General features: G+C 33.1%; 1 protein-coding gene across 1 annotated transcript; it reads right to left on the reverse strand.

Moving 5' to 3' along the window:
* Positions 1-8,504: 8,504 nt before the first annotated feature.
* Positions 8,505-9,281, reverse strand: LOC123670076 (fork head domain-containing protein FD4-like). The gene has a single exon (XM_045603585.1). The coding sequence runs from the start codon at positions 9,276-9,278 to the stop codon at positions 8,505-8,507; it is 774 nt and encodes a 257-aa protein (XP_045459541.1). The 5' UTR covers positions 9,279-9,281.
* Between the last annotated feature and the right edge of the window lie 5,619 nt (positions 9,282-14,900).

Here is a 14,900-nt window from a genome sequence, read left to right on the forward strand (position 1 = left end):
TAAATGATTGATGACAAAAAACTTCAGTTTTTGCTTTGCATGCTTGGTAGCTTCATATTAAGGATACAAATAGGTGTAATATAAAAAGTCCCCTAATGTCTTTCTATTCTTCTTCATTTTGCAATGTTATACTTTTTACACTATTTAATTAATGGGAATGCGTAAAATATGAATAAATTTTATTATAATGATGCATCGAATGAAATTCGCTACAATAAAATTACAATTATAATATAAATTGCATAACGTTTTATCTGTATTATTTTATACGTCGTAAATACAAAATGTTCAATAATTATTATATTATAACTATAATATGGAAAACTATAAAAGTAATTATAAACAAAACAACATTTTATTTTTATTGTTTTAGTTTAGATAAATTGGACAGTAAAGATTAAATAGCTGCAAATATCATGTTCACAAGAAATATGTGCTTTCAAAATAATTAAAAAAAAATCTATTATGTACCAAAAAGTTATGATATCTCTAATAATTATATTAATAGATATCGATAAATATATTACGTTAAAATATTTTCACGATAAAAATGACATATAACCGAATGGGTGTTTGTTACTTTTTCACGTAAAAGTTACTGAACTAATTGTAACGAAACTTGATACGTAGATAGCTGGAGATTCAGAATAAGTTGTTATCCAGAAATTCATGCTGAAACGGAAATTACGCAGGTTAAATCGCGAAGCGAAGCTTACCTGTCAAATAAATATAATGACAAATAAAATTTATGACAAGATGAAAAAAAAAATGCTGAATTGACGACCTACTCTTTTTTTAAGTTGGTTCATAACTTTTGCTTTTGTTTCTGTGTAACATGGATATACATAGGTACCTACATGCTATAATTATGTCTGTTGTTTTGCAGAAAGCAATTATATTAATTAATCGTTATGTTTATGATAGCAATAAAAATATTGGTACATTTTAGTTAGCTCACTATTGTGTATTAGTTTTTAGTTATTTTGCAATAAAATGAATTAAAACACAAGAAAAACAATTAACGTACATATGTATTTTTCTTTTCTACGGCTACAATAAATTATTATTATGATTTAATATAATTCTTTACATATTTACAATTGCTGATCTAACATAAGTATCACAGTTTTATAAAAATAATATTAATAATACTTTTAATCTATTAATAAGGGAATATAAATTAATAAATATGTAATTCTTCAATACTTGCGAAGTCGAGTATGCGGAGTTTACCTGAAAAGAAAAAAACATGTTTAAATAACTTGGTAGGATTGAACGAATTTATTTAAAGGAAATTAATGTTTTGTAAAACATTTCTAAACATAATGCCATTATAAATATAGTGTGCATGTGTCTAACATGAGAAGTGTAATTTTATTAATAATTTGGTGTGTGCTTCTTTTTATGACTTTTTCAGTTCCTATATCTGTTCAGTAGATATATAGTTTTTAATTATTTTTAAAATATTGTATTTATATTCATATAATATCATATAGACATCACATTACCTACAAAAAGTTTATTTGTCTTATAAATAAAAATTATTTGAATGAAATCATATTAATAGCGATATATATTGATAGCGTGATATCACTTAGGGCAGGTCTCGTTTCAAAATAATTTCATTATGGTATTAGAAGGAAACCGACCGTGTTATAAAATTCTTCGTTATTCTTTTTTTAGGTCTTTGTACCTACCTACGAATACACTGCTTTTGAGAGCTCTTTTTATTTAAACTCTTGCTTTCTCGTCAGTACGTCTGTTCATTTCGAGGCTGTGTTTATACTTTGAAATGAAATGAAAATATTTATTTCGACATAAGGTGATTACACATATTTAACGTACTGTTATGAATAAATATTATATTAATAAAATGCAACAAAGTATGGGAAATTTATACAAAATTGTTAAGTCAGCGATAAACCCCGTCGCTTCCATTCTTATTATTTCATATTAAAAAGACTATTGTATTCAGTCAGTTCGAATCCGATTTTGTGTTAGAACAGTTATCAATAATTAAATTAATTTGCAGCAGTAAATAAAGTGTTTTTTTAAAAAGGACCAACGGAGAGCCATCCTAACAGTACGTCAAAAAATATATCATTTACAAAAAAAAGTCAAGTTAGCCAAAATATCAATCAATAAAATAAAAATTTACATCTTAACATTAGGTACATGTTAAACTTAGGTAAAAAACCTAGTGTTATTCAGCAACCTTAACTACTAAGTTACTACACAATATTTATTTGACATGAAAATCCTTATGTCTCGGTAGACATTACCTTCCTCTTATATCTTCGGCTTTATTAAATATTACAATAAATAAACTAAAGTAAGGTGCCAAGTGTAGGCCGAGAGAAAAAAAAGCCGTAGGAAAAACACTACTCTTTTAAAATTTAAAATCACATACGACAAAAAACGCAACAGTATGACCATGAAATGATCAGGACAAACACGAGACAGCCAATCGTGTGTGCCGATTTCACCACATGCCACCTGCTCACAATATTTGTAGCTGTATCTATTTACAGGGTGGATCATAGACATACCCTGTTCGAGTTTTGTTCAATCCCATGCCTTTTCATCATTAATGTATTCCTTGATGTTATAATAAGCTTTACTAATTAAAGTTTGCTTGATATTTTTTTTTAAATTTCAGTAAAGGCAGATATTGAACCGCTGCCTGAAAATTAATATTTCTACAAAGGAACGAATTTTTTTCTGAGCCGGCATTTAGGAAATTTTAATTTGTAGTCGTTCCAGAGTGTTACATCTTTTGAGGCGATCACTACAACTAACAAATAAATGCCTATTTTTTTATTATATACATAATGGATAGCCTTTTTCTACAGATAAAATATTAAATTGATATCAGCCGCATTATGTCATAGCAAAATGCCATAGGACATTATATTATGGAAGTGGCTGAATTAAACTAATCTAGCTGTATCGACATCCGCTAATAACAATATTATTAAAACTGCTTATGCTGCAGAACTCGATCTAATTATCAAGAATCTCAAGAATTAAATGCACACCTTGTGGGACCCCCATCTGTAAATGAGACGCAGACGAGTTAGTACCGTTTACTTCAATCCTTTGAGTTCTATAGGCTAAAATAAAAACTCAGAAGTTATAGCGCGTTATTTTTAATGTTATAGTGACTGAGTTTCCTGAATAATGTGTCATGACAAACATAGTCAAATCCCTTAGATAAATCACAAAACACACTTAAAGCATCACGCGGCTCCTCCTATGCATTGATTATCAAAATAAAAAGCTCTACATTGGAGTCAGTTGTTGAGCGTTCTCTAGTGAAATCGAAGTGCTTGTTATGTGAAACTTTATTTCTTGTGAAATGATAGAAAAGTTGACCGAGAATCACTTTTTCAAATAGTTTACTACTGGCAAGTAGACTAGAAATGGAAATTTGTTGGATCTGTATGACAGCCGGACTTAAACAAATGTATAACTTTACTATGCCTTATAAGTTGTCGAAAGTGGAATGTTGGTAAAGACGTTTTTCAAAGTTGCCACCTGATTAGCAGCTTTAATAGAGTGATTGTCAATGATCAGTTCACTGACACTATTACGTTCTTTAGTTCTTCCAGTTTCAGCATTTATATCTAATATTGTAATTCGTTTTAATTTTGTTTTTACTAAATTTAATTTGATTTCTAATGAATATTGTTTTAGCCACGGCACAAACAAGTTTAAATATTTTTAAATATTTACTGAAATAATTAGGTACAAAAAAACAATGTTTATATTATATGATTTCACATGTAAGAGATCTTATAACCTTTGTAGACTACTACTGCCCGTTATATAGATTCCCGGAGTCACAAAATCATTGAATGACTTACTGAATTTTTAGATTTTTTTTTTGAATGACTTAAAATACTTAGTAGTTTTTTTTATGTAAATGCATTCTTAAGCACAGTGTTTATATGAACGCATTAAAACTTCATATTTGTCATTAACATCACCAACTAATGATATATCTATTTGTAGTTAATTTATTTATTTATATAAAATGACTTACTTTTTTAAATCGCATTTACTGTGCTCATGAATAAATGAAAATATCGCAACGTTTCAGAAATTAAGTTTCAACGCGATTTCAACTCAGAATAAAAAACGTGCAATATCAGCGTCATGGTAACTAAGTTTTCCAACTGAAGGCATGGTGTTTTTTTTTAATTTAATCGTTTCCGTTCTCCTCGAATGGAGATGAAAGTCGGATCGATGAGATGAAGACATAAAGGAAGTAGGTTTTCCTCAAATTCCAACTGAATCAATAAATAAATTCCTCGCTGTCAACGTATCCTTTAGTAAGATGAAATCCCGTGTGTAAAATTCAGTGAGAGTCAGAACATAAAAGCAAATTTACCAAAATTTATAAAATATCAACAACAGGCTAATCCGGCTAAGTAAAATTAGAAATATGAAAAAGATTCTACAGGCATTGAATTGAATGAACAAAACTGCTAAAAACGCGAATCAATTTGTATCAAATGGCTGTAAATATCTTTTTATACATAGAATATCGCTTAAAGAACAATAACATATTTATGTAAATATTTTAAATTAGAAAAAAAGGGGTAAAACTAATATTTTAAAGCAAGTTTTAGTGTACGAGAAATAGAACACGTAGAAAAAAAAACTACAATCATCATCTTAGTTAGAAGTAGGTATTTACAACTATATGTAAACTTAAATTGTAAAAAAAGATGTCATACCTTATTTGGGGCGCCAAGTCTTCAGCTTTGAATGTTTTAGAATAAAACTCAGATACCTTCCAATGCTACTAACATTTACTAATGCACTAAAACAGTTTAATTAAGGCATAATATAATTTGCCTTTATTGTTCCTTAAAACTAAACCTCACTTCTCTCTCATATCAGCGACGTACCTGTTGACAAATATTTTTTAATTCAGTATTCGGTAAAAATATTTTAATCACTATAGTCTATAGTAAAATTTGATTAGGTAAATACTTTATTGTCTTCAATAACAAATATCCTTAGAACGGAATATATAGCTTTATTTACTCAAATTGTACCATCGATATTTTTTTTTATTGATGCTGGATGTCTGTAAAGAGATCACTATTAGTTTAACGACCTGATACTTTGCTCGACCTTTGGACGGCATTTGCACTTTTTAAAATTAGAATATTGTTATTTTTTTTTCTAAAAAATGCAATACAGTATCAAATAATCAAATAAACATTATCGTCATTACAGTGGTCGAAATTAAACCATAATTGATTTAAATTATAAGTTTGAACATTATTAAGGTTCTGTTGTCAAATACTATACCTACTTAAAAAACAAAAGAGTATATATGCGTGTGTGTGTCAAATGCACGGTAGTAGGTGTAATGTTTTTTTAATTATATATTGATTTAATGTATTTTTATGCATAATTAAAAAAAATATATTAGTCTTCTGCACCCCTTCTCTATATAAACTATAAGTGTGCTAAATTTTATAATCCTCCGTCTGCGCAATTTTCGTAAAAACGGGTACAAAGTTTTTGCTTCACGTATTATAGAAGAAGAAGATACTAAAGCAATGTCAATATATTACATTAGGTTAATGTATATATATTTTTATTTCTACACTAAGTTGCTCCTTTTAAAAGGTCGCTATATAATGCCGTTAGAAACTATTCTTGTTTTTAATACTTGTTTAAATTTTAGAATTTAATATTCTAAATTTTAAATAACTTTTGATTTTTTTTTGAAAATAAAGATTGCGAAATGCTTGACGTAGTGTTTTTTAATTTAGGGTAGTGTTTTTCAATGTGTTCCTATTCTTTTATTTGTGATTAAAAAAATACAGTAGTAAGTAAGTATCGATGGCATTTTGTTTGATTTTCGGTCGGAAACGGTCCAACTTTAGCATTAAAAGAATAAGTTAATGGTCTAATATTAATATTATACAATTTAAAAATTAAATAGTAGCTTATAGTTTTATTGACGACGCATTGGCGCAACGGTAACTGCATTGGTTTGTAGCTGTTGCGCTGGCGGTTGCGGGTTATAGTTTTATTTAACAATTCAATCAATTTATATTACCTGTATTAAATATAATTATACTAATTTTTTATTAATTACAATATACCAAATATATTTTAAAGAAAATATTATTATTACCATAACATACTTATATAACCTATTTTTTATGTGATAAGTATATTCTTTAATGTACATTAAAATACAATCAACATTGTAAAAATATAGAAAAGGAGGTTCAATTTTAAGAAATGAGTACAAGTTAATTGTTATATTTTAGCGGTGTAAATAAAGTTAAAATATATAAAAACAAAATTAAATATGCATTTAAATAGGCATCGCCCTCCATTTATATTTTTTTGTATTACTATGTTGAAAAAGTGAACATTACGTTTGTATTTTTTTTAATTTTAGTAAGGTCAACAACACTCTCACGATGCTTCTGGTAGCCGTATGATTGTTTGCCGACCTAGTTGTGTAAAAAACGACTTAAGCATTTCAATATTAATAGCCTACAAATTAGGAAAGAGATCTTATCAATGAACTTCCTATATAAAGTTTTAAGCAATGGAATTGACTGCCCTAACGTTTTTAACAAATTATCTTTTATGTCCCACCCAAAATATAAGAGAGAGCTAATATTTTACGTGTAATAAAGTACGAATATTAATATCTACTATTACTCCATCTCGCAATGGGACTAATTAAGGTTCCTATAAATTATTTGATTGATTGATGGAGTCAATCTATAATATCCCACTGCTGGGCATAGGCCTCTTTCTCTATAAACAAGAAGGATCGGAGTTTAATCCATTACGCTGCTCCGCTACGGCTTGGTTGATATATAGGTCTATGATAACAACTGGGACCGTGCTCTCTGTGGCACGGTGGGGAGACCCACAAGGGCGACTTCCAGTCTGGAAAGAAATATTTGTGCAAATATATTTGTATTTTATGTTGATTAATATATTTGTATTACATGTTTATCCCGCTTGAGAATTGAACCCCCGACCGCCAGTGTTTAGATGCCGTGCATGCACACACGCTGTCACTATATACTATTGCTATGTCTGTAATTATAATTATATAAAATTATGTTTAAAATTATGTTTTATTAATATTCAATTTTGATGCTTAAAAAAAGTTTCGTTCAGTTTTATTGGAATATTGTAAGCATACAGAGATTGTAAATAGAGGATAATACATAATAGTATGTAATCTAAGCTGAAGTGTACCTAAGTACCTGTGTCTGTCATAGCTCTTCGATAGTAATAATAATAATAATATTCTTTATTGCACACCATTAAAAGATACAAACAAAAGTAGTATAATTAGAGGAAGATGTACAAAGGCGGTCCTATCGCTAAAAGAGCGATTTCTTTCAGACAACCTTTGGGTATAGGACAGCGCATAAGAAAAGCGGTTAGGAAGTTACAAATAATTGTTATAGAAATTAGAATACATCACAATAGATTATAAAAATATACATACATACATATGCTTACACACTTACATACGTTCACATATACACATATACTCATATATAAATATAAACAATTCATACATATCTATGTGATCCAAAGGTGAAAAGACAATCATGGCGAATTTAGTGACAGATAGTGAGCCTTAAGATACTTTTTGAAGCTAAAGACTGATTGAGCTTGTCTTATAGTGATATAGATAGTGTAGCTAAAGGCTATGTCTTCATCATCATTCATCATTTCAGCCTACTGCAGTGCACTGCTGGACATTGGCTTCAGCAAGTTCACGCCAAAAATGGCGTGAACTCATATGTGTTGCCCATAGTCACCACGCTGGGCAGGCGAGTTGGTGACCCCAGGGCTGGCTTTTCGAACCGAAGACGCTGCTGCCCGTCTTCAGCCTATCTATTTCAAAGCCAGCAGTTGAATGGTTATCCCGCCATCGGTCGGCTTTATTAGTTCCAAGGTGGTAGTGGAACTGTGTTATCCCTTAGTCGCTTCTTACGACACCCACGGGAAGAGAGGGGGTGGCTATATTCTTTAATGCCGTAGCCACACGAATTATGTCTTAGTTTCTACAAATATCTTGACTTATCACCTAAGGCACAGTGAACCAATATGATCTTCATGATATACTTTGAATAGTGTGTAAAAAGTTTGTTTTTTGATTTTCTTGTGATTGAGTTTATATATTGTGTTTTTTAGTAAATATAAATATCTTATTACATACACACACGGTCGTCTGTTTCTATGGTAAGCAACTTAATGGTTGTGTTATTAGTAACAACCGACTGATATAGCTATTTTTTTTTATGGATATACATAGAAATAATACATACATATAAATATAAATAAATACAAATAGCCGATTTAAATAATTGTAGTACTACCATTTATTAAGATTATGAAATTTTTAACAAGGTAAATAACATATTTATTCAGAAGCAGATCAAAAGAATAATAGGTTTATTTGATAAAAAAATGAGATGTAACCTTACCATTCATGAATTGAGCGTATAATGTGAAAATTGACTGCTATCTCTCCAAGTCCAAAGAGGTGGGAGGCAAGATTGTTGTAGACCTGCTAATAATTCGGCATGGTAGCGTTGTGCTGCTAGTAAGTATGGAGCAGGTGGTAATGGCATTGGACAATGTGGCTGTTGCACCGAAGGAGGGGAAGGAGACGACCTCCTGGGTTCAGGTTCCAGTAGTGCATCTATCGTGAATGCTCGACGTGGTCTGGGTATAGTCGGCAAGAGTGCTGCAGTATCTGGTGTTTCTGGAGGCTCTGGACTCAGTCTTGGGCACAAAGTTATCGCTGGTGCGTACATTCCACCAGACATACCTCCTGGCGCAGAATTGGCCTGCCTCGCTAAGAAAGCTCTGTTAAAAGTCGCTAGTGCGGCTAATTCTGCGTTCAAACTATCTTTTTCACCTTTGTGTAACTTAAATCGCTTTCGACGTCGTAGAAGTGAGCCATTTTCAAACATATCAAATGCCTGTGGGTGTAGCGTCCAGTAAGCGCCCTTGCCGGGCCTATCCGGACGGCGAGGTACCTTCACGAAGCAGTCATTGAATGAGAGGTTATGTCGCAGTGAATTCTGCCAGCGCTGAGTATTCCTTCTATAATAAGGGAATCGATCTGTAATAAATCTATATATTTCTGATAACGGCAGCATGCGCTCCGGCGAGCTCCAGATCGCCATCGCGGTGAGAGCAATGTAGGAAAAAGGTGGTTTCTGATCGCCGTAGGACTCGCGCGTCGGCCTAGGCATCGCTTAGCACTCTCGATTCGAAAAGTTCTTTTTATCACGTCGATAATGATATTTAAGGTAAGTAAGCAACACGTCTCTCACTGGTTACTATAAGTTAAGGACTGGGCGAGAGAGCGACAGTGCGTGCGCCAGGCGGGCGGGGCCGCGGCGCGAGGCCCGCCCTGCGCCGGCTGCACCAATCGCCTGTCGTTCAGTTTGTTTGTTGTTTTTGTCGGCTCTGGACCCGTTATAGAAGAATTTAAATTGTTATCACGTTTACGTTGTACAAAATTTATTCGATATCGACACTTGGGCTTGTTACGAAATTGCAATGATTAAAGAAGTTTGCGCTTATTGATGCGAGAGAGCTGAAAATTATGATCGAAGATGAGCCTTATAATAGGCTAGGGTAGGCTTATATTCTTCGTCAAAATGTTCATTCAGAAGTTTGAAGTTCTGAAAAATCGTCGAGGTAATGAAGTAAAAAAAAAATACCAATTAAATTAAAATTAAAACATCATAGAAATATATTTAATAAGTCATTACACATTAACACTCATTATGGTTGTTTAAAGAAAAAAATATCATAATTAGCTAACACAACATAATATGTTGTTTTGTCTGAAATTTATAGAAAAAAAACACCGTTTCAAATTCTCTTGCTATCTGGTAGTATTTTCTATAAAAGAGATAAATATTTTTTGTAATCTCTTTTTTATAATCTTTTAGACTATTGTAATAATTAGAATATTGTAATAATAAAAATAATTGTTTGTACTGAAACGGTACTCTCACCAATGAACGGTATACCTACCTACCTACCATTTTTATTGATTCAATAAAATAGAAAAAAGGATTTCAGGATTCAAATGTAAGAAATATGTGTCTACTTAAAATATTGACTAGCAGGTACCTTTGTGGATAAATTTTTTAAATATGAATGTTTCATTACAAATTCAGGGTCGTAGAGCCATACTCCAAAATATCACATATGAATCAGTTGTAAAGTAGGATAATACTATTTCATTGTTTTTAAAATCTTTGCGATTTCTTAAAACAAGACTTGCCATACCTAAAGTGATTTTATAATATAGAACATTTTTGTTTTGTTGATGACATTAAAAATGTTCTTATTATCAGTAAAATAGGAGTACAAAAGTGTCTCTTTTTTGTAATATTAATTAAGTCATTAGGGATGACTTCCTTTGAAAAGGTAAGAAGATGACCAACAAAGAAGGTGACGGTTCTTAGGTACCACTTGTCTCCAAAAGTGGATAACAGAGAGTGATGAGATAATTTAAACCATAGAGTAGTACGTAATAAATACAATGTCCATTGAAGCAATAACATGTTCAATTGATTCACAAACATTTTTCTTCAGCGAAACCAACACTTACACACTTTAGCCTATCGTAGTCCAATGCTGGACATAGGCCTCCCCAAGTTGTCGCCAAACATCTCGGTTTTCCGCAATTCTCATTCAGCCACCACCGGCAATCTTACGTAGATATACGTCAGTGGGCTGAAGAGCATCCCACACTGCCTTTGCCAACACGCGGTCTCCACTCCAGAACACGTCTGCTGCAGCGGTCATCAGTTCTGCGACATAGGTGACCAGCCCATTTCCAATTTGACTTGCTAATTCTGAGGGCTATGTCGGTTAATTTCTTTCTCTCGTAGATAATCTCATTTCTGATCCTATCTTTGAGAGAGACCCCAGACATAGTCCGCCGTTGAGCGACTTTAAACTTGTGGACTGGTCTTTTCGTTAGCGTCCTCGTCTCGGCACTGTATGACAAAACAAGCAGGACGCTTTACTCAAAGATTTTGAAGAATCTTCGAAGTGAAGACTCAACGAAGCCTGCTAAACTCCGCCTTTTTTTTAACGTGGAGAAAATCCTCATGGACACCCACCGGCGAGGGGGCACCGGAGGCGAGTCAGACTCTTACTGAATAAAAATCATCCACGTGTGACCAGATCTCCGCCTAAGTGTGGCGAGATGGGGTCGCGCTAGCATGCACCACCTCACACCGGCGGCCGGCTCGAATGAAAACATCCGGGCCCCGGCACCCAGAGAGGGGCGGCACCCACCCCTCCCAACAGCGTGTGGGGTCTCAAGCCAGCCGAAGGTCCTCCGACCCCCCCGCCGGCCACCCTACGTAAGGGACGCTCAACCGGACCAGTCTACCGTCTGCAGAATGAAGACACATGTCCAGGAGCGTCCCCCTTCCCTTCAAGCCAGGCAGGCCTGACCGCCAACGCTCGGTAACATGGCGTTGGGGGTCAGGCTGGCCCGACACCCAACGCCGGAATGCACCGACAACCGAGCTAAAGGCTCCAGGAAACCAGCACAGCCCGGCCCTCACGCAACTGGTCTGCCAGATTGCACCAGCAGCCGAGTAAGCTCCAGGGAGCCAGTACAATCCGGCCAGCACACCGCGCCTTAGCGCTACAGGGCGGGCGAGCTAAGCCCCCCGGACCCACCCGCCCTGTCCCTCCCGGCTAGGCAAATGCCCGACCTCCAACGCCGGATCGAACAGTTTTTGGTCCACGAGTGTCCAGGGCTTAAGACCTCTACCACTCGCTAGAACCAGGCGAATAGTATTCCCCCATTCGTCACCTGGATGCTAAACTCCGCCTAGCTCAACCGAATCCTCCTATCAGCTTCCTTCTCGAAGTTGTTTCGGCCTAGTTGAATAATGTAGCTTAGGTTGATGTAATCCTGACTAACTTCGAGAATGATACCATCGACCGATACCAGTCTCCGTATGACTTGGTATGACAGCTAATATGTAATACAAATAAAAAAATAGATAATTTTTTTTCAAGTAATTTTCTGCTGGATGTTATTAAGACATGGTTCAATAGTTTTTTATCTTCTTTATGCTTAATATCTCAATTAAGTATAACTACTGATGAATTCGCTACCACTTGAATTGTCTCTATCAAAAAAAAAAAAAAAAAAATACATAGGTATATTTTAATTTAATACCCGAATGCAAAGATTTTTTAAATTAAGTAGGTAAATATAAATGGTATAAAATAAATTGGAGTAAGATTTTAAAAGTATCGAGGGTATTTCAATAACTTTACCTTAACAACCTTGTTAATATTTACTTATCAAATTATTTATATTATAGAATCAATACCCAAACTTTAAAATTAGTTTATACATTCCCATATTTATAATTTTTACATAATCACCTAAGATTAAGGATTCCTCCCCCACCAGTAATAGGATTACCAATTGACGACTTTTTAAACTTAGGGTACTAGTTGTTCTTGAAAAGATTAAATATATATTTAATAATCTGTTATTTTTATTCCCTTCCTTATCATCGCATTATATCTCAAAATGTGCAAAAATAATTCCATCAAATCTATTTTAGAACTTTAACTGGAATAAAACTTTTAATTACTTACTGTAAAGCTAACTTAATAAAAAATAACAATTGCCAATTCAATTTCGCAACCCCTAATTGTCATGCCATGTAATGAAAGTTAAGAATCGTTAATAGCTCTCTAATCGCAATTGAAGATACAATCACATGTAATACGAAGGGTCGAGGTTAAGGTACATTAATACACATATGCAAAGAAGGATGATGTAGATTTTCTGAAAGTAGTGAGAGGTTATTTCACTTAACTAAGAAATCATCACATCATCACATCATCATCACTTCAGTATATTGCAGTCCACTGTTGGACATAGGCCTCCACAAGTTCGCGCCAAAATGGAGTGAACTCACGTGTTTAATATTAAGTTAAGAAACTATTCATTTAAATTGTTTACCTTATTATATTTTATTAAGTTAAGAAACTATTCATTTAAATTATTTACCTGTTGTCTATATAAATAAAAATGAATCGTTAATTCGAGAAAAGCTGAAGTTATGTTTTACTTTTGAGAAGGTTCTTTCGAAAAAAAAAATTAAGTAACTTGTAAATTTTAAGAAAAAATAATAATTACTAAAACTTTACCGGTCACCGGATCCCGTGAATGACTCCGGATACGCCGGATAACCGGATCCGGTTTTCCGGATTGCAATCCCTAGTTGGGGGATATATAGATACCATATACGTATATCCCCCATACGATATAGATACTATGAGTAACAATCGCTATCAGACATTCAAACCGGAAACAAATATTTGAACAAATATACCTACTCCGAGCGGGAATCGAACCTGTGTTTAGGCGCCACATACGGCACACACCGCTACATCAGAGAGGTCGTTCGAATTTTTATCGATACTTAAAAACAAATAAAATTGGAGTGTTTGTAATATCAAAATAACCACTTTTTACTAAATGCATATGGATGTATACCTACCTACACGGTAAATATACCAAAATAATATTTTTTTCAATTTTTGTCTGTCTGTCTGTTTGTTTCGGATAATCTCTGAAACAGTTGAACCGTTTTTGGCGGGACTTTCTCTGGCAGATAGCCGATAAAATAAGGACTAACTGACTTTTATTTTAGAAATTTATTTATTTTATAACTTTGCGAATTGAACATTTTTTTTTGTCAAATTCCACGCCGACGAAGTCGCGAGCACAGCTACTTAGTCCGGAAATTTAGATACCGATATAAACCTACCTACTTCATTATGGTTGAAACTCTACAGTTTAATTACAATTGTAAAACTGTTATATTTTAAAAATATGAATATGAAAATTTAGCGTAGGTATGAATTATCTACAGAAACTTGTTAATTTATTTTTGCAATAAGTTAGTGTTTAAGTTTTGTTCATTAAATAAATTAACAAAACATTATTGCTGCCTTTCGTGAGTAGAACTTACTACTATTGATATTAGTATCCCACGAAGAAGCTTTGAATAAATAATTGTGTTTGCAGACAAACGAAAAAAAACCGACTTCAATTACATCGACAAGTAATACAACGTAGATCGACGAAAAAATAGTCAAGCAACTATGCGATATCAAAGATTACTCAAAAAGTAGTTATCAGATCTCGATAAAATTTAAATGTAACCACTTGATAAACATCAGCTTTTGATTAAATTAAAAATTATCAAAATCGGTACACCCAGTAAAAAGTTATTGCGGATTTTCAAGAGTTTCCCTCGATTCCTCTGGGATCCATTCATTAGATTCTGGTTTCCTTATCATAGTACTAAACTAGGGATATCTTCTTTCCAACAAAAAAAGAATTATCAAAATCGGTACATCCAGTAGAAAGTTATGCGGTATAATACAACGTAGGTCGACGAAAAAAGCGTCAAGTAAAAACGCATTATTAGATATAACTCGAAAAGTAGTTGTTAGATCTCAAATAAATTTAAATGGGACCAATTGGCACACACCACCTTTCGATTAAAACAAAATTTGTCGAAATCGGTCTACCCAGTTAAAAGTTCTGATGTAACATACATTAAAAAAAAAATACAGTCGAATTGAGAACCTTCTCCTTTTTTGGAAGTCGGTTAAGAAGTTAATAAATATTGAAAATATTAAGTTGAGGACACCTTACATAAAAATATAGGCATATTGAAAACAAACTAATAAAAAACTACCATGTTCGTTGGGTGTGAAATGTGCACATTTAAATGTAAGTACGTATATATAAATATGCTATTAAAATGTTACTATTTTTTAATGAATAAAGAGGAATA

This window comes from Melitaea cinxia, chromosome 1, assembly GCF_905220565.1.
Source record: "Melitaea cinxia chromosome 1, ilMelCinx1.1, whole genome shotgun sequence".
Lineage (NCBI taxonomy): Eukaryota > Metazoa > Arthropoda > Insecta > Lepidoptera > Nymphalidae > Melitaea > Melitaea cinxia.

Excerpts from the sequence above, each read along its gene's own strand:
- LOC123670076 (XM_045603585.1), bottom strand. The coding sequence starts at position 9,278 with ATGCCTAGGCCGACGCGCGAGTCCTACGGCGATCAGAAACCACCTTTT.